General features: G+C 47.6%; 9 protein-coding genes across 9 annotated transcripts; 3 read left to right on the top strand and 6 right to left on the bottom strand.

The window, feature by feature from the left end:
* Positions 1 to 47: 47 nt before the first annotated feature.
* On the bottom strand, positions 48 to 1,465 carry F4822DRAFT_445783 (uncharacterized protein; the record flags this gene model as incomplete). The annotated part of the gene is made up of 1 exon (XM_051463430.1): positions 48 to 1,465. The coding sequence occupies one exon, from the start codon at positions 1,463 to 1,465 to the stop codon at positions 482 to 484; it is 984 nt and encodes a 327-aa protein (XP_051311760.1). The 3' UTR covers positions 48 to 481.
* On the bottom strand, positions 1,275 to 2,726 carry F4822DRAFT_359171 (peptidase C14, caspase domain-containing protein). The gene has a single exon (XM_051456090.1). The coding sequence runs from the start codon at positions 2,661 to 2,663 to the stop codon at positions 1,488 to 1,490; it is 1,176 nt and encodes a 391-aa protein (XP_051311759.1). The 5' UTR covers positions 2,664 to 2,726; the 3' UTR covers positions 1,275 to 1,487.
* Positions 2,727 to 3,101: 375 nt separating this feature from the next.
* On the top strand, positions 3,102 to 6,881 carry F4822DRAFT_445781 (CHAT domain-containing protein; the record flags this gene model as incomplete). Its single annotated transcript, XM_051463429.1, has 3 exons — positions 3,102 to 3,484; positions 3,543 to 5,176; positions 5,236 to 6,881. 3 exons carry the CDS (start codon positions 3,102 to 3,104, stop codon positions 6,789 to 6,791), a joined length of 3,573 nt encoding a protein of 1,190 aa, XP_051311758.1. The 3' UTR covers positions 6,792 to 6,881.
* F4822DRAFT_414655 (NADPH dehydrogenase) lies at positions 6,843 to 8,590 on the bottom strand. The gene is made up of 3 exons (XM_051459167.1): positions 8,317 to 8,590; positions 7,343 to 8,263; positions 6,843 to 7,274 (listed from the first exon to the last, which is right to left on the bottom strand). The coding sequence occupies exons 1-3, from the start codon at positions 8,581 to 8,583 to the stop codon at positions 7,140 to 7,142; spliced, it is 1,323 nt and encodes a 440-aa protein (XP_051311757.1). The 5' UTR covers positions 8,584 to 8,590; the 3' UTR covers positions 6,843 to 7,139.
* A 94-nt stretch (positions 8,591 to 8,684) lies between these two features.
* Positions 8,685 to 10,270, bottom strand: F4822DRAFT_414654 (uncharacterized protein). The gene is made up of 4 exons (XM_051459166.1): positions 10,134 to 10,270; positions 9,654 to 10,085; positions 9,137 to 9,505; positions 8,685 to 9,076 (listed from the first exon to the last, which is right to left on the bottom strand). Exons 2-3 carry the CDS (start codon positions 9,669 to 9,671, stop codon positions 9,155 to 9,157), a joined length of 369 nt encoding a protein of 122 aa, XP_051311756.1. The 5' UTR covers positions 9,672 to 10,085; positions 10,134 to 10,270; the 3' UTR covers positions 8,685 to 9,076; positions 9,137 to 9,154.
* A 229-nt stretch (positions 10,271 to 10,499) lies between these two features.
* On the top strand, positions 10,500 to 12,590 carry F4822DRAFT_359027 (fungal-specific transcription factor domain-containing protein). The gene is made up of 4 exons (XM_051456089.1): positions 10,500 to 11,052; positions 11,115 to 11,428; positions 11,490 to 11,620; positions 11,683 to 12,590. The coding sequence occupies exons 1-4, from the start codon at positions 10,713 to 10,715 to the stop codon at positions 12,401 to 12,403; spliced, it is 1,506 nt and encodes a 501-aa protein (XP_051311755.1). The 5' UTR covers positions 10,500 to 10,712; the 3' UTR covers positions 12,404 to 12,590.
* A 190-nt stretch (positions 12,591 to 12,780) lies between these two features.
* F4822DRAFT_445779 (uncharacterized protein) lies at positions 12,781 to 14,304 on the bottom strand (the record flags this gene model as incomplete). Its single annotated transcript, XM_051463428.1, has 4 exons — positions 13,978 to 14,304; positions 13,830 to 13,929; positions 13,606 to 13,773; positions 12,781 to 13,534 (listed from the first exon to the last, which is right to left on the bottom strand). The coding sequence occupies exons 1-4, from the start codon at positions 13,994 to 13,996 to the stop codon at positions 12,781 to 12,783; spliced, it is 1,041 nt and encodes a 346-aa protein (XP_051311754.1). The 5' UTR covers positions 13,997 to 14,304.
* A 441-nt stretch (positions 14,305 to 14,745) lies between these two features.
* Positions 14,746 to 15,784, bottom strand: F4822DRAFT_432838 (uncharacterized protein; the record flags this gene model as incomplete). The annotated part of the gene is made up of 4 exons (XM_051461721.1): positions 14,746 to 14,972; positions 15,033 to 15,133; positions 15,201 to 15,453; positions 15,523 to 15,784. 4 exons carry the CDS (start codon positions 15,782 to 15,784, stop codon positions 14,746 to 14,748), a joined length of 843 nt encoding a protein of 280 aa, XP_051311753.1.
* Positions 15,785 to 17,331: 1,547 nt separating this feature from the next.
* F4822DRAFT_359019 (uncharacterized protein) lies at positions 17,332 to 18,087 on the top strand. The gene has a single exon (XM_051456088.1). The coding sequence runs from the start codon at positions 17,435 to 17,437 to the stop codon at positions 17,975 to 17,977; it is 543 nt and encodes a 180-aa protein (XP_051311752.1). The 5' UTR covers positions 17,332 to 17,434; the 3' UTR covers positions 17,978 to 18,087.
* The last annotated feature ends 79 nt before the right edge of the window (positions 18,088 to 18,166 follow it).

Below are 18,166 nucleotides of genomic sequence, written 5' to 3'. Positions count from 1 at the left end.
CCGTAAACATTTTCTCTGCAGCGATATCACGTGGATCCATAGATCTCCAGGTAGTGACGTAAGCCATTTCCGCCGAACCACTTCCGGAATCTCAGACTTTCGAGTTTATATCCTACTATTTTCAGACCGCCCGATACCACCTAGATCATCCTAAATTGCTAGCGGCTCGTCACGCACCCCGAAGATGGGGCCATCCGACTACACCCACCCCCGTTTTCGACTACCATTCCTTTACCCGATACCGAACGTCCGATAGAACTGCGTAGAATAGATTCGTATAATTTGGGGTTTTAGCAGCCATCATTTCGTAATTCAATAGATATAAAGCAATGTGCATTAGGTACCTAGGTACTTAAGTAATACGATAACACACTATACCGAGATAACGACCGTTGAATAACCAAGAACAAAGCCAACCAACAAAACGGTAGCCTCCTAGCTAGCCAAGTTTTGCTCATCGTCACGAAAAAAGAAAAAGGAATCATTTCTTGGACACAATGTCAACCTGCAAATCTTTGCAGATACAGGAAACTTGCGGATCCCAACTATCTTGCTTCGCGGGAATCTTCCTCTCAAAGGTTTCACGCCCACGATTCTCTCCCGGTCCAGGCGTTGGGGACTCCCGTAACCCCTCTAAGGCTGGCAGTTCCATCCATCGAAAATTAATTGGCTGCCTCGAAAAGAAAACCTTGAAAAAGTTCGTTTCCGATGTAAGGAAGGGGTGGTCCTTCTTCAAGCTGGTAACCATGTCGAATGTTGTATATGGTCCCAGTTCTTCGTATTTTGTGCCTTCTCTACCTGGATACAATTGCTCTATTTCGCAAAGAGACCCTAGCACCATGATGACGATCTTCCAAGAGAATGGAGTGTTGTTCTTCACGCGTAACATCACACAGTCCCCGTTGGCAACTGTGAAAACCGGGCGATCCCCATCACAGCTCTGGAAACTCCAGTTGTCATCATCATCATACCTATCGCCAATAGCTCGACGCCTCGGTGTGGACTCAACTCTCTTACCGTCTTTGCGTGTGCCTAGCTCAAATGCGACGTTATTCTCTTGATCGCCTGTGGGGTTAAAAGTCATATTTAAGACTTTGTAGTATCCAGAGAGATGCTCTATGGTACAGAGAAGCTGGGTTGGCGTAGGCAAATCTGGAATCGGATGTTCTAGATGGCTACGATCACCACGCAACAAACCGAATTTCTCGTTTTCGAGGACGTCCACGCAGAAATCAACCCGCTCACTATCGCTCGCTGTAACGAATGAGATTATATCTTGCTTATGCGCGAGATGTAATTCTTTCGTAATCGTCTGCAGGCGTTCTGTAAGAGATGATATGAACTTCATACGACATTTGTGCGCTGGCGTCCCAAGATAATCTTCTTTAATTGTGTCCGAGGCGGGGCGCGCCACCTCGAAGAAATGGGTAAAAACCCCTTTACAATTGTTTTCGGATACATCCATCACCTGCATTCGGGCAAGAGGCTTAGACTCCGAACGCAAACGCGGCCGGATGTCGAATACGTCCTCTGGAGTGATACCATGAGTCCCCACCGACCCCTAATCGTATTGTGGATCCAACCCGGGGCTCTACTTCAACTTCCTCAATAGCTACGCCTTGAAACAGGTGTAAGGTCTCATCACGAAAGAACAGTCGGTCTTTCTCCCCTCCTAAGAGAGGTTTTTGGTTTTTATTACACATATCCTGCTTTAGCAACCGGGATATTTCGTCGCAAGATAAGTCAGACCCTGAGTTGAGATGTTCAACCAAGAAATAGGTAAGGACTCCATAGCGTTTGTTTCCGAACATAGCTTCAGCTGCTCTTTCCCCCTCGCCGCAAGCTGCGAAGAAAATTTGACCCTTCCATCCTGAACCAAGGAGCCAATGCTCTCCCACACGCGCGGATCTATCGCCGTCCGTTCCTTTACCCCTACACAAATCAGAGTAGGCAAGCTTAAGTTCGTCTTCTTTGAAAGAGCTGTGATCGGTATGCGGTAGCTCGCGATCCGGGTATGAGATACCCCCCATGTTGCCCCCATCGCGGTTCATTCCCCCAGAATGACAGCAATCTATCACTGTTGTGACCAGGAGTTCCTTTTTCGACATATTGCGGAGCATCACTGCTATCTCGACGTCTCGGAGGTATCGCCCTTGTTGATTGGCAATATTATACGGGACCAAGGCCTCATCTAAAGATCCACAGGCGATGCGCTGTTGAGACGGATCGCTGCTGGATGAAGATTGGGACGGAAGCGAATCCGGCAGGTCGCCACCATTCTCTTTGAGGTGGCTGAAAATCGATCTCACGCGGGCGCCGTGGCCTGAATAGTGAATATAGACCAAGTCACCCTTCTTGGCTTTCGTTGTAACATGTTGGAAGAGTTCTACGATATTCTCATATGACGGTAAGCCTAAGTTGGCTTCGTTATTCGGTTGGTCGGGTCTCGAGGCTATGAGCTTGTGAATCCGGTTCGGATCTATATCGGTCGATTGGCAGAGGAATTTCTGGACAAGTATCACGTCGTTGACGCATCCGCGCAGGCTAAGGGAATATGGGTGTGACTGTGCCTCGTCGTGGACGTAATAGTCGATACCAATGAGAATGGCCCACCGGGTTCCGGGCACAGCTGAAGGAGTACATTTGCACGTGGTGTCGGGCATTTTCTTCTTTTCTTACAGGGAAAACAAGACGGAATCAAAAAGAACGAGAAGGGGGAGGAAAAGGGGGAGGAAAAGGGGGAGAAAAGGAGGAGGTAGAGGAAAAGGAGGGATTGAAAAGGAATCCTTTCAGCTTTTGTGGTAGGTGAACAGACCGTGTGGGAGAGGCAGGCTCGCTAGACTGCGGACATGGCTGATGCCATAAGCAGTGCTGCTCGTCCAGCTACTCAAGCAAGGAAGATAGCCTTAACGAACCTGGATTTGCCCAGTACCGCATATCGATACCTAGGTACTGAGTATTTGAGCAAGTTCGACGCCACTCAGATTTGCACATCCCCTCATCCTCACCGACACTTATTCGTCAGCTCGTATTATAACCATTCCATACTCTGAAACCAACAAAGTCTTCGAATTTCCGGTGGAAAAAAAGAAAGAAAAAAGATGATGGATATTAGCAGTGAGTACGAAAGACCAAGTGCTTTCTTCGACTCTTTGAGCGTCGACGCGTTGAACCAATTCCTTCGTCGCTGGCTGGGATCCAGCATCAAGGACGCGGGGCTCCGTGTGTCCCTTTCTAGGGCTCGCCGTTCTTTGTTCGTCAAGGAAAACCGTATCGATGACATCAACGAAGCTATCGTCCTTGCGCAGCTAGCGGTAGACAATACACCTGATCATCACCCCAAACTTAGGTCACGAAAACAAGAAGTACTCCAGTTCATGGCTCAAAGGTTCTGCACAACATGGTCACAAGAGCATTGCGATGAATATGTATCCACTGCCATGAATGTCAAAGGCTCTCGTGAATTGGTTACCGAGATGTCCAGGTATGCTTCGTAAACTCCGTTTAGAACCATAATCTATCTAACATGTGGTATATACTAGCCTTTCTAACGATCCGGGCGAATCTTTTTTAGCATCCCGAATGCACGAAATCCTTTACAATCAGAATTATGCTACGGACGACCTTAATAGATCCATTGCCTTCGCGAGAGATGCGGTGCGCAAGACGTCCAGCGAGCATCTTAAGCGAGGCTACATAATGACCCACCTATCTGCATGTTTACAAGCATCGTTCGATAAGAAGAACGAGTGGGAGGTGATAAAGGAAGCCTTATCCTTGGCACATGCTGCGCTTGAGCTCACGCCCAAAGGCCATCCAGACCGACCAAGGTGCCTAGGCACGCTAGCAGCTTGGTGCCACACATACTATCGTATCGATGAAGATTCAGAACCGAACATAGAAGAACTAAACATAGCTGTGAACTTAGCTAAGGAATCCGTCGCCACTATTTCCCAAGATGATGACAATACGCCAGCCCGGTTGACCGGCTTGGCTGAAATACTATTGAGTCGGGTTGACTTGACTGGATCGCGAAAAGACTTAGAGGAGGCTATTGAAAATGCCGAACGAGCTACGTCAATCAGCCCCCCTGATACCTCTAGCGCATTCTTCCAACTGGCTCGAGCCCGGTTCAAACTTTACGAGAAGACAGAGAATTTCCAGGACCTACAAGCCGCCGTGGAGAAAGGCCGAGAAGCAGTCAAAGATATTCCGCAAAATCATCCGGATTACGTAGTTAGGGCGATAGGACTAACTAAGTATCTCCACTGCCTATCCGAGTGGACTCAGCAACTAGGTCCAATACAAGAAGCATTCGATCTAGCCATTGCTGTGATAAACATCACGCCCAAAACAAGCGCAGGATATCCCTATCATGTACTTTGCTTGGCGTTATTTTCATTAGGGCGTGCAAAGATTAATGGATCCCTCGAAGACACAGAGAACACCATCAAAAGCCTCAAAGAGTTGCTGGGCGAGTTACCTCCTGGTCACCACCTACAAAGCGACTGCTTGGCCAACTTATCAACCGCTTACCGGCAGCTATTCGAAAACCAAGGGGATTTGAGCGAAGCGAAGTACTTGGACGAGGCCGTCGATTATGCTAGATCCGCTTTATCGATATCATCAACTAAGGGCCTCCCGTCAAACTCAAATGCTACTATACTGGCGGGTTGTCTTTCGGCTCGCTTTGTGAAAGGCAAAAACCCAGAAGATATAGAAGAGGCCATCAGATTAGTACGAGGAGCCATATCTACTACCTCTCATACTGTTGAAAATGTACGCAATCACATAAACTGTATCAATCTCGCTGCATACCTACAAAAAAAGGCGGAAGCTACGGGGAAGAATGATGATCTCGATGAGGCGATCAAAGAGTCAAAGAGATTATTGGATAATATCCCAGCCGAATATTCCTCTCGATTTGCGCTTGAGGACAACCTAGCTAGCTCTCTACTTCGTCGAAATAAGAGCAAACAGGATCAAGAAGCTGCCATTGCTTTAAGAACCAAAGTCGCCAATTCAAGCGAAGTGCCATGCCACTATCGGATTCGGAGTGCGCTGTTGGCATCTGAGGCGATAGTTGAATTACCAAATGAACCCTTCCAGAGGACATGGACCAGAATATATGACCTCATGGAAAAATGTGTCAAACTCCTGCCCCAACTTAGCCGCCGTATGTTAGGGCAAAAAAGACCAGCAAAGGCTGCTAGGGGGGGGATACTTCATACACAGCTACGCTAGCTGCATCGGCAGCTTTGCTTGCGGATAAAGGCCCGGTTCGTGCTTTGGAGCTTCTTGAACAGAGCCGGGGTATCCTAGCTGATTTACGATGGGGTGCCCGCACTGATTTATCGCGCCTAAATGAACTACATCCCCAGTTGGCCGGGGACTTCAAGAAGCTTCAAGAAGAACTTGACACCCCCTCCGTAAACTTTATGGCACAGTCTATTGCCCAAGTAAACGAGCGTCGTGTGGCGGGTCAGAAATTTGAGGAAATTCTCAGTACAATCCGTGGCCAGGAGGGCTTCGGGCAGTTTCTACTACCCCCCCCCCCCCCCCGAGGAGAAGAGCTGAAGGCTGCGGCGTCTAACGGCCCTGTCATCGTTATAAACGTAAGCCAAATAAAGTGCGATGCTTTTATCATCGAACGGTCAGGTATCCGGACGCTCCATCTCGAGAGTTTGAAGTACGAAGAAATCGAAAAGTACGTCAAAATCATAACGTCGATCAGGAAAGATTCCGCGAGGACTCCTTCGCGCGGCAAGCCCTTAGAAATATTAGAGTGGCTGTGGGACACGACGGTCGGCCCAGTTCTAAATTACCTATCATTGACTAAGCCAATACCCGAGGGTAAACCACTGCCCCGAGTTTGGTGGGTTCCAACAGATATTCTGAGCTTTCTACCCCTTCATGCTGCTGGTTATCATAGACCAAATGCCCAAGGAAGGAGGAACACGGCGATGGATAGTGTGGTGTCATCTTACAGTCCGTCTGTGAAAGCATTGTTGCACATACGCTCTACGTATGCTAGTAGCGATCTTCCTAATCCCCACTTCGCCGCAAATAAGGCTTTGCTCAACTCAATGGCAGTAACTCCAGGAGGCTACTCTGATCTTAGGTTTGCTGAAGAGGAAGCTGAAGGGGCGTATGAAATTCTACGACCTCACATTACATCGCTACATATCAGAACTCCGATGAAAGACGATATCATGGGTATTCTTAAAACTTTTACCATATGGCATTTCGCTGGTCATGGAGAGCCCTGCACCAGCGACCCATCCAAAAGCGCCCTTCTACTAAAGGATGGCGAAGAAAACCCGCTAACCTTCACGGACTTGGTCAGTCTGAAATCGCAATCTACGGAGACGTGGTTGGCATACTTGTCAGCTTGCTCGACAGGGGATAATCCAGTCACAAAACTCCAAAATGAAACGGTACACCTCATTAGTGCCTGTCAGCTTGCGGGGTTTCGACACGCTATAGGATCACTATGGGAAGTTTCAGATCAGTATTCTGCTGATGTGGCTAAAACCTTTTACGCTGCGATTATAAATGATGGTCGCCTCAGCGATAATGGAATCGCATATGCTCTTCATGCAGCAACCAAGGCTCTACGGGATACTTTCATCCAGGCTGGGAAGGAGAGGAGGAAGGAGAAGGAGAGGGAGAGGAAGGCTCAGATATACGAACAGAAGATTCCGCCAGCGACGGAAGATGTGGAAGAGGACATGGAAGGCCTCGAGGGCGACCCGTTTGTTTGGGCTGCCTATATGCACGTCGGCCCTTGAAGAGATTCAAAGTTGTGGACTTGGAAACATACGTACCTACTTAGTACCTATTTCTAGACGAATTGAGTATTCCCTTTGTTTCATGATTAGTTTTAGTGCCATGACAATCCCGATTTAGCTATATTCTGTACTCGGGACTTGCTAGCTACCCTAGTGAGTTCGTGAATGTCTAGGTACATTGGGCGCTTAGTTACGAAACGTTATTGAGGACGATGACATTCGTATTATTGTATGATAAGACACCGTTGGGTCAATGGGCCAGAACAAACAGATAGCCCGTGGCGTAAGAAATATATAGGGTCGTAGCGCCTCCTATTCTGTTTAGGATATCCTTTTCTAGAAATAGTATTAAGGTATAGGGCCATGGTCGTCGTATACCTTCTGGTCCCTAGCCTCTCTTGGAGGCTGAATCTTGCGTTGCTTGGTACCTCTGCCGCCAAAACCCCATCCGATCTGAGCTGCGAGATATATCGCCGTACCAAGCTAGAAGCGTATCAAATTATTAGCAGGCCTGTTTCGTCATGTTTTCCTATTATGTGTTGATTACGTACCTCTTCAGCCCAATCCCAGACCAGTCCTGGGTTCTTCTGGAACATGCGCCCAACTGCTGCGATATCGAGTGGTGTATCGTCTTCTCCCTTCCCACCGACGAGGAGATCCTCGGCTTGTCTCCCGCTCGTGATAGTGCCTACAGTGGCGACGAGTAACTTATCTCCAACGGCTCGTTTGACCTCCTTGGCGAACGGTGCCTGGTACCCAGGTCCTCTCTTAATCTTCTGCAGTGAATGAATTCCACCACTGGACACGTCAATCAAATCAACACCATGATCAGCTAGGATCACCGCTAGGCGGACTGTATCGCTAACTTTCCAGCTTTCGCCCTCGTATTCCTCAACCTCATTAAGCCAATCCGTAGCGCTAATGCGCAGGAAAAGCGGCATATCCTCCGGTAAGACCTTGCGGAACTCATCCACAATCTCTACTACTAACCGGGTGCGGTTCTCGAAACTCCCACCGTATTGATCAATCCGGCGGTTCGTAACCGGCGACAAGAAGCTATGCAATAAATACCCATGCGCGGCGTTTAATTCGACGACATCGAACCCGGTCGCCACCGCGCGTTTCGCAGCCGCCACAAAATCCGCCTTTATCTGAGCAATTTCCTCCAGCGACAGAGCTCGCGGCTGCGCGTAGTTCTCAGCGTAGGGGATCGCGCTCGGGGCTACGACGTCGTCGGGCCAACCACCGACATCCGCGGTTGCTAGCCCAGGAGGGGAGAGAAATGGAGCTACGGTGCTGGCTTTGCGGCCGGCGTGGGCGAGTTGGATGCCGATTTTTTGGTTCTGGGAGTGCGCGAAGAGCACGTGCTGCTTCATGGGTTCCATGTGCGCATCGAGCCATAATCCAGAGTCCTCGGGGGTGATACGGCCTCGCGCTTGGACGGCTGTGCCTTCGATAAAGGATAGGCCCGGCTAGGGGAGTCGGTTAGTAGCTTGTTGCATGCGGAGGTGTAAAGGAGACTTACCCCACGTTGGATAATACCACCGAGGTGAGTCGTGTGCCATAAGGTGTGAAAACCGTTTTCTGACGAGTATTGACATAGCGATGATAGCATGATACGGTTCTGAAGAGTGAGTCCACGGATCTTCAAAGGAGTGAAGAGCTTCGGGATAGGACTCCCGTACGGTTGGGGGTCTAATGCCGTCCCTGACGGAGGGTTTTGTTCCGGAGTAAAGAACGGAACGCCTTTGGCCGGCGTATTAGGAACACCCTTCGGCTCGGGAGTAGTCATCTTTGCGTCAATCTACGAACCTTGCTATAGTACATCGTAAGCCATTAGACAGCGGGACTTTATCGTCTTAAATCATCGCAATGACCGTAGAAATGAATGGCCGATTTTTAAGCAAAATAAAAAATTGATTTCTAAGCTGTTGGTTCAACGTCTGTTAGTTTAGCTCAAGGGCAGTTAGCTCAATGGGGCACTTTAGAGGTTACAGTAATTGCATTTGTCACCTGCGGGAAAACATATAGCCTGGGTACCATGTCATTATCAAAAAGGGGGAAGAACATCGAACTTTGGGAAATGCATGAATATAATTTGGGTTTTAAGGTATCAAGTTTATGTCCTTCGTATTAGGCGATATCCCGATTTTGTGGGTACTCCCGGGCGTGACTCCGACCTTCCATTCCGAAACCTTCCAGGTGTATTCCGTTCCCTCTTAGTCCTTCCTATCCGATGTACGTGCCGGTCGTGCAGGTGCCAGGACAAGCTACCCTAGTCTCGTCTAGAATAAGAGTTAGTAAGTCCGAGGCTGATTGGTTCACCAAGGTGAAGAAATACATACGCAGCTAATAGAGGTACCTTAGAACTGAACCAAGCTTCCTTGAGGTTGGCGTCGCCATCGTGTCCAGACACGATCAGAGCGACCACTGAACCGGTGCTTCTCGCGGATGTGGTTCAAGTAGATGTTGTACGAGTTGCACATTCGATGGCAGCGGGAACATCGATGCAGATTGACCGCATTCTTCTGCTGGTGAGCGGAATTTGGGTCGTGCTCCTTATTTAGGTGCGAGGAGATATTGTGTCGCTTGTTCGTGATGCGGGCGTTGCAAACCGCCGCGCCATTCAGACGAATCAAACCACAACAGAATTTGCCCCCTTGAATGATGACACCAGCCGCCGTGGGGTGGTTGATAGTATTTCCGTTAATGTCCTGTGGAAGAAGGATGAATTAGTTATTGAGGATGATAAAGAAAACGCACAAGGCCGATGAGGCGCCGCACACGCATCTCGTGCATCTAATACGTCTCACATATTGAGGTTTCATCCAAGTTATAATGCTATTTGGAGATGTGACTTACTTGTTGTGTTGTCGCCATTGCTGCGGTAGATGGCAGTTATGGGTTGGGGTTGTTGGAAATCTTTTGGGAGTGGAATGGGGAAGGGAAAAAAATAGAATGAATACATTTTGAAGCTGTGCTTAAATATTGAGTCCGCGATGGTTACTCGCAACGATGCGTATTCGCAACATTGGTTTGTTGCGTATCTCGTCGTCGATCCGCGCTCAGTGCTTCCCATACCAAAATATTGGATACATGTAATCTTGGGAAGTCACTCGCGCAGGAAAATTACGGGCCATGCGAGGATGAGAGTGGTCCATAAAGTTTATTGGGCTTCCTTGCGAGGAACAGGGCCGTTGAAGTGCCCATGATTGTTTCCATATCATATCGATGGATGACAGTCTTGTTCCTAACTGCATTTTATTTTCGGTCGAGCCATGAAAAAACTCGGTACTAATTCACATTAGATGCTTTCATTTTTTTTTAGTCCATTATACTTACAATTTATCATGATGAATCGAGTGCTTTTGGGTTTGATATATATACCTATTCCTAGGTATATATGTTATTGTTGCGTGAAGTATGTGAGAATAGTTGAAGAGAATAGAAACGGCGGGTTAGAGTCGACGAGTTAAAAAGACGGCGAGTTGGAGTTGAGAACTAAGCTAAGCCCCTCCAATCGGCGTTAACTTCTAGGTACTAGGGCGTACCTAGGTAGGTAACTAACTTTTTAACAGGCTAGAGCGCTGATTAGTTGATAAGCACTAAAACTCTACTCTAGGCCGTCAACCCCACCTTCTCATTCGACACTACCTAGGTACCTACATACCTAAGCATTCGGATTTAAAAACACCCCCGGACCTTACAAACCAAACTCCCCACTCCCCCCAATACAACAAGTGCATCGCCTTGATGAACGCAGGATTTCTAGCCCTATCATAACTTCTATTTCAAGTCAATTACGTATGCGACGTTTAAATCATCTCGTTTTTGGATAAGAAATTTATATCAATCTAGGACCCAGGCCCCTTGCTCGGGAACGATTTCATCACTTGGTCCATAGCCATTCAACAAGCACTTATGATGCGGAAACGCCATTGCTGGGAATGTCGCCGTCGATGCTTAGTGTGCGACGCCACCGAGCCTGCTTGCAATAGATGCTCTATGTCCGGCACTGAATGTCCGGGATATGGAGATGTGAAACCCACCAGATTAAAGTGGCTTGCTCCTGGAAAAGTCAACTCCCGGGGTCGGAAACGAAAGGGAACGCCACCAAGTGAACTTCGGGGGTATCACAATGATGATGCTTCCAAAGCTACACCAGAATCGGTCTACACTATGATGAGTAGTGCTCATATGAACATGCCACGCCTCGAGATAAGGAACGAAGCTTGTATCTTGGCCCAAGCAGCGGAATACTGCAAGTGATTACCTATCTCATCCGAATTATCCTGAAATATCAAACTGACATATGTTGGGTAGTCAATTCTTGTATATACCGAGACCTGCTTCCGATACAGGAACTCGGTCAAAACCCCCATATATTTCCCCTTTCCGCCACGCATCTTCAGCTAGCCACTAGACGTCCTTTTTACCTGCAATTCGCTATGGTCTGCGTCACCTTAAGCCACCGAATTAACCGGATACGAAGTGACCCCCACCATAAGGCTTTGCTCGAGGAATTCTATTCGTACTGGGGACTTGCTCTCCGCTCTCTTAACGAACATCTCAATGCGGGAGGTGGGTGCGCGGATGATATGGTTATTGCTGGAATACTAACACTGCTCCTTGCCGATGTGAGTTCGCATTATTCAGTATAACTAATAATACACCGTGTTAAACGATATCTCGACATAGGTTCAACAAGGCAGCTCGCTCAATTGGCGTTGTCATCTCGAGGGACTTCATCAAATGATTGCGCTCCGTGGTGGTTTCCGCGAAGTTACGAAATCGAAAAACTTGGAGCCATTATTACTTTGTCTGTGGTTGTGAGTCGATCTCCCCGAATACGACTGGTAGGCTTTATCGTATGAAAGCTAACTCCACATAGTATTACAGTGATTGGGAACACAACGTGTCCTACATCGGACCTCGTCATGACCGGTTTATATCTCAACAAGCTTCGATTCTTACTAGAACAATACAGCACTGCAGCCTCCCCCTTTCAGATGTGTCCCTTACCTTTATTTAGCGAAATCGTTCAAATCAACCATCTGCGAATGCAAGCTACGGAATACGGCGCAACCAAAGCTGAGGATCTTTCGACAACAGCATATTTAATACTTGAACGAATTCATATTTTTTCTCCAGAGCAATGGGCTGAGTCCAAACAGTTCTCCAAACTTGATTGGATATTAATAGGTACTACATATCGCGCTGCTGTTGCATTGTATTGCATTTTGTCGCTACAAAGTCTATCGGTTCTGCCAGAAAGTTCGGAATTGAGGGCCTGCTGTGCTGAACACAGCCATTTCCTCCAAGAGTCCCTGAAAGAAGGACTCTCATCTCCTAGGATTAAACGATTCATGGCTTGGCCGTTGGTCCTCCTCGGGGTCGAAGCTGTTCACGACAGCGCGGCGACGCGTGCCTTCATTGCGAAGCAGCTAGCAGAGCTAAGCTATGGAGTCGGTACTTACGTCCCACTAGCAGCGAAGCGTGTGTTGGAGTTGTTCTGGAATTCAGGCGAGAAGCGGTGGGATGCTTGCTTCGACAAGCCGTACATCTTTACGACACAAATTGCCGTGGATACCAGCCATTTAATGCCACCCTAAATAATATCACAAGCTCCTCTACGCAATTATTCCAGGTCCAATAATTCCGAGACTCGATCCTCCCCCAAGAACTTCAACAAACTGAACGCATCGCATCACCAACCAATGCGCATGATGACCGAAGATGAGGACACAATGCGAAGTTAGTTTCTATTTTATTGTCCCTATTGTCTGCCGTATTGTATTGTACAAAATTATAAGCACATCCTAACTAAAAGTTATACCATAAACTAATATTAAATAGCCATTGGGATGATCTGGGGGAAACCCTGAATCATCTCTAGATATTTTATCGAAGCTACACCCCCTCTCCGTTATTTTCCCAACGCCTCCGCAAGACATAAGTCACCTCAATAACACCAAGACTCCCGCAGCGCTTAGCTAGGATAACTAGGTACATGAAGCCTAGAAGCTTCCTGGGGATTCGGATACTCAGCAAGCTCTTGAAATGGTCGAGACTGTCTTTTCCTTCGAAACAAGATACCGAACGTTAATAAGTTGGTGGCCTTAGCTAAAAGTGACCGATCGTCCCTATCTGGCTCGCCTTCGACTTCGATACCCTCGCGCGTCAAATAGATATGATTGTCCTTCGGTAGAAAACGGCCAGGATTCCATACATTCCACAGCACCGAGTTGATAAGCATTAGAGTTGCCTCGAAGATATAGAAGAAAGCTTCGTATCGTAGGATAGGGCTTAGATTTCGAAGAGTCTCGATATCATCAAGGTCTATCGTCGTGTTACCCGTATGCTCCACTAGGCGATATATGCAACGGATGAGAATTAATGCCATGCTGATATATAACGTCCGCAAGAGAGTATTGACCGCCTCGGTCTTTATTTTGGCTTTAGCGCACCGTCGGTGAAATAGAGCGGCAAGGCAGATGAAGATAACGATGACGCCAAGTTGGATTATGAGGGCTGCTATCGTCAAGTGGCTACCAAGCGCTTGGGTTTCGGCCGACGACGAAGCGTTTGCGGACAAGGCCACCCCCAGAGAGTTCAAGGCTTCAACGAGGCCCATAAGACCACCGAACGTGGTTAGAACTTTATTGGCAGGAAGGGGAGAACAGTAGGGCACATAGTAGAACATTCGACCGAGGACGTGGTAGTTGGCAAGTTCGAGAAGCGGGCTATAGTGATCAATGATCGCATTAGTTCCTATTCACCTACGTTTATGTGACATGGGGCCAGGTGTACTCACGGGCAAACGAAAATGCACACCTGGCTGACGATGAAGATAATCAGGGGCAACTTCGTGGTCACACTATAGAGATAATTATAGGCGCCGTACTCGCGCAAGGCGTAGCCGGCAGTGAACAGTACCGCACAGACAGGGTGCAGTCCGATCAACTTGAAAGCCTTGTAGCGACTGACGGTTGGTATTAGAGGCTTTATCCGCTTCATCTAGGGTGATGGCTTACTTACAGACATTGCCATATGTGAAAGAATGCCGAAATAGCATACGCAATGGCGAAGAAGATGGGTGCTCCTCGGTCCGGGGCGTAAACGTACAAGCTGTACAAAACTGGTCTCGTGTTAACTAGTGTCAAGTCTTAAACTCGAAAGATCTTACTTGGATCTCCAGCTGCCATGGCGGAAACAAGTAGCGGATTGGTGTCTAATGTCAGGCTTCAAGTCAAAGACGTTGAATAGAACTGGCCTCTTCGTTGTCGCCTACTTGAAGGTGAGGTTTTCCGTTCATGATATAGAAAAGTTGACAATGGAGAACAGGGGAAAATTTTATTGCTGCCTGCCTCGCAGACCCCATACCGAAAGCTAAACTCGTCATCTCCTGTCTTCTAGTGAAGGCTTGAGGCCATATCGACACCCATACAAGGCGACGCTTAACCCAAATAGGATAATAAAAATGCCAAGAAACCCAGCCCTGTCGATCTTCTAGATTTGGGTCCACAACTTATACATGCAGACAACTTGCATGCGCTAATCCCAAATCGGGTACTATACATGCCAAGCTTTCTTAGCTGCCGGAGCTATCCGAATCATCGGATATTTCTTATTCATGCCCCTTAAATATTGTGTAGGACTACGAAATGAATGGAAAGGCGGAATGATACTAATGGTAAGGCATTTTTTAGTTTTTAAAGATATTCGTCCCTATGGTTACTCTTCTAAGCTGAAGAAGCCGAACGATTACTCCACCGAAACGAAAGGCATGGGCGGATAGGGGCTAGATTACCTTAGGTTTCGTTGCTCAGCCTCTCTAATTCTCCTTGCACTAGATATCTCAACAGAGCGCGATATCCTTGATCGACATGAATCGGATTCTTTATATTCTCTTGGAAGAAACCTTATTTGCCTATTATAACACCCATCTATCAGTCTAAAATGCATTATCCGAGGTATCAATCCACCCGCTCGGCCTTGGGACGAAGAGACTTCCGTTAAATCTCTCCGATACGAAGTCTCGAATCGGGTCAAACTTCCGGCAGGTATGAACTGCATCGGTCTTCACGTATTCACTGCCATAGCCTTCGAAGTACTTCAGGGGGACAACAGCTGTACTACCCCAGCACATTATTGACTGGCGGAGTTGGTCGACACAGTGGTCTAGTGGTTGATTAGCCTTGGCTGATTTGATAGGGGACTGGAGGAATAAGGATGACGAACCGGTATGTACTGGCCCGTGAAGTGGGGTTTCTGGGTAGACGTCCCGATGTAAGGCTTGTCTAATTTGGTTCAGACAATGCAGCTGATGGAACATGTCGAATCTATCGTCTCTGATCAGCACACATACTCTCTAGTTTTGGGTTATTAACAACATGTAGGCCAACTTACCCTGCTGTATAGCCGCTTCGGTGGTGATCGCGGAATTCTCGATAATCGTCACCCCATAAACTCTTTGCTTCTGCTTCAGAGACGGAGAAATACCGTCCCCAAAGCAGTTGCTTCCAAGCGGCATCGACCTCCGGTGTGGTACCGATGTAGGCTTTATCACCAGGCTGAGCGACTAGGAATTCGTCACCGCCGGGTGCGAAGTCTACAGGTAACTTGAAGCGAACTTGTTCGAGTTGGATGGCGCTCGGTGGCACTGATCAAGGTGAGAGTGTCAGCTCTGACTGCTTCCTAGATTATGCGTTTAGTATGATTAAGTACTCACATATCTTCTCTTCTCGGAATCCCGTCTCATAGTGACCATATGGATTATGTCGAGACCTGATCTCGAGAATGAATAATGTAGAGATTACACCCAACACAAATGTTCCGACACCGATAAGAGCTATCCAAAAGATATTCTGGCGGCTTGAAGCTTGTGATCTTAAGAAATTGGGTGGATTATTTTGGATGAAGTAGCTCGCCTCTCCCTTCTCAGGCTCATCTTCCAACCTTTCATATTTGGGAGACGATGTTCGAGGTGCCATTATGTAAATTAACTTCACGATATACCAGAAACGTGAAAATTACAAGAAAAAAAGTTCGGGGCTTCCAGAAGCTATCGTCCAACTACGAAGAGCGGGTGGCGCATACCTCTAAGGTGTTGAAGTAGTCGGGCCATACCTCGGACTCCATCGCACTCTGTCAAAGCCCGTCTTAACCAGGGGTTAGACAAGGAGATGGAATGATTACAATGATTTAACTTCTGATTGGCTATTGTAACTCTATGGTACTCAGGTGCGACTATGTCAACCTTCGATTAGTAAATACGAAAAATAATGAAACTATTCAATTGCCAGATGTGAAACCAACTAAGTGAATGACTACTATGATGCGCTATAAGATCTCCGTTAAATAACAGAAACTTTTCTGTTGACTATTAACATGGCCGTAATAAGTTCCCTGCTTCGGGTAAGATCTACTCATCCTTCTCCTGACCCAGTACGTTCAAACCCAAGTGAAGAGCCTCACAACCCAAGGGGTATTTCTCTTGGCATTCTTGATAGAGAGCTTCGAGGCTTCTTATCTCTTAAATTTTGATTATTTTGGGCCGTTCCATCGATATCCTAAATTAGGTGTACCATTGGAATACGTACAACAAAAGATGTGCGAGCGCATTCACAAGAAACGAACTAACGATGATACCACCGAATTTTTTCTAGTTGATGTGGAATTTTCATCGGGTTTTTAATACAGAACGCAATTCTAGAAGCGAGATACTCAACCAGAATGCCACATTCAAATCGAATAGAAGCTTTTGCCAAGCGATATACCGAGCACAGGTGTTTTCGCGCCAGTTGCGAATTCCTCGAACCAATATCGTTGCACCAGATTACCCCATGAAAGTCGAAACATGACAGGCTACATGGGTGCAGAAAAAGGCGGCTGCACAGCCATCGTATTAGAAACCTCATCAATGTTTATTTGACCCTGGTCTAAGTGAATTCAACATATGAATGCCCCATGTTTTGAAGAGAGGCGATCGTTGGTGAGTTTCGCGAGGTTGCCAGATTCGCTGGAGTAGGTGTATGGCGCTAGAAAGTGGATCCGTATAGATGACTTCCAGGATGTTACCCAGGTTAATGTCAGAGAATTGCGATGTGTTAACCAAGATTGATCAGAACTAGGAGGCTATGACCATGTGGGAACGAACTACAATACTATATCCTGTAAGTCTAGGGTATATGGAATTAAAACAATTTGGCGTCATATCACGTTCGAGAAGTTCTAGAAAGCTACCTAGCGGAAAGATATGAGAATCATTTACCGTTCGACAATGAGCTTGGTAGATGCTTGGCGGCGATCGTTGGGACCTTTAAGCTTTGCGGCAATGAGAGACAAGACGGGTCGTTGCTACGTGGAGGAGGCTGGGCAGTAATGGGGTAGGGTCTTCGCGATATCCTAGGCATCTGCTTGTTTCGGGGTGGCATTGGCTGGAGGCGCGGAATGGGTTCGATGTCCACGCTGAGTATATAAGATCCGTACAAGCAGCTATTCACGGCCTATTCTTTTCAGTCAGTGTCAAGCCAGTCTTCAAACTCATTCACCTCTTCTTCAGTTCTCTTCTTACTCTTCACTTCTTCACTTCTACCTTAAGGTCTTGCCGGACAAAGCCAACCTTTTTCACCAATTTCAAGATGAAGTACTCCGTTCTTGCAGTCCTGGCGACTATCGCCCTATCCGCGACGGCCGCGCCTACCCCTAACCGCCAGGCCGCCGAGGTGCCAGACTGTGTCTCAACTCAGAGCTGCGCAGACGGCATTCACACACCTGCCGACAAGCGTCACTCCACCGCTGCAGCAACCCAGGATACCGAAGAAGTACCTGACTGTGTTTCCACACAGAGCTGTGCCGATGGAATCCACGCCCCCGCAGACAAGCGACACACAGCCCAGACGCAAGCCACCGAAGACGCAGAAGTACCCGACTGCGTCTCGACTCAAAGTTGCGCTGACGGAATCCACGCACCAGCTGATAAGCGCCACACCGCCCAACAAGCCGAAGCCGAGGTACCGGATTGCGTGTCAACCCAAAGTTGCGCCGATGGTATCCACGCTCCGGCTGATAAACGCCACGCAGCTACCGCAGCTCAAGACACTGAGGACGAAGAAGAGGTTCCAGACTGTGTTTCCACTCAGAGCTGCGCCGATGGCATTCACGCGCCGGCTGATAAGATCTGATTGATGTCATGGTAGCGAGGATGTAGAATAGAAAGGGACTGGGATTAGAGCGTGGGAAAAGTCGGTGATAAAAGGAGAAAGGGATATGAAGATATTGGTCTCGTTTTCAATGAATGTCCTAAAATGTTAGGCCATAGAGATTTAACCCAGTGTCAATATACTAAGTGAAGCATCAACTTGATACTGCGA

Source organism: Hypoxylon trugodes, assembly GCF_022578975.1.
Source record: "Hypoxylon trugodes strain CBS 135444 unplaced genomic scaffold F4822scaffold_8, whole genome shotgun sequence".
Classification (NCBI taxonomy): domain Eukaryota; kingdom Fungi; phylum Ascomycota; class Sordariomycetes; order Xylariales; family Hypoxylaceae; genus Hypoxylon; species Hypoxylon trugodes.
Note: the sequence above shows the minus strand (reverse complement) of the source record. Positions and strands in the feature narration are given on the sequence as shown.

Bases quoted from the DNA above. Each gene is read 5' to 3' on its own strand.
- F4822DRAFT_359027 (XM_051456089.1), top strand. From the start codon at position 10,713: ATGATGCGGAAACGCCATTGCTGGGAATGTCGCCGTCGATGCTTAGTG. The intron at 11,053-11,114 runs GCAAGTGATTAC...TATGTTGGGTAG, and splicing joins GGCCCAAGCAGCGGAATACT to TCAATTCTTGTATATACCGA. The intron at 11,621-11,682 runs GTGAGTCGATCT...AACTCCACATAG, and splicing joins TTATTACTTTGTCTGTGGTT to TATTACAGTGATTGGGAACA.
- F4822DRAFT_359019 (XM_051456088.1), top strand. From the start codon at position 17,435: ATGAAGTACTCCGTTCTTGCAGTCCTGGCGACTATCGCCCTATCCGCG.
- F4822DRAFT_359171 (XM_051456090.1), bottom strand. From the start codon at position 2,663: ATGCCCGACACCACGTGCAAATGTACTCCTTCAGCTGTGCCCGGAACC.
- F4822DRAFT_414655 (XM_051459167.1), bottom strand. From the start codon at position 8,583: ATGACTACTCCCGAGCCGAAGGGTGTTCCTAATACGCCGGCCAAAGGC. The intron at 8,264-8,316 runs GTAAGTCTCCTT...CGACTCCCCTAG, and splicing joins GTGGTATTATCCAACGTGGG to CCGGGCCTATCCTTTATCGA. The intron at 7,275-7,342 runs GTACGTAATCAA...ATACGCTTCTAG, and splicing joins TCTGGGATTGGGCTGAAGAG to CTTGGTACGGCGATATATCT.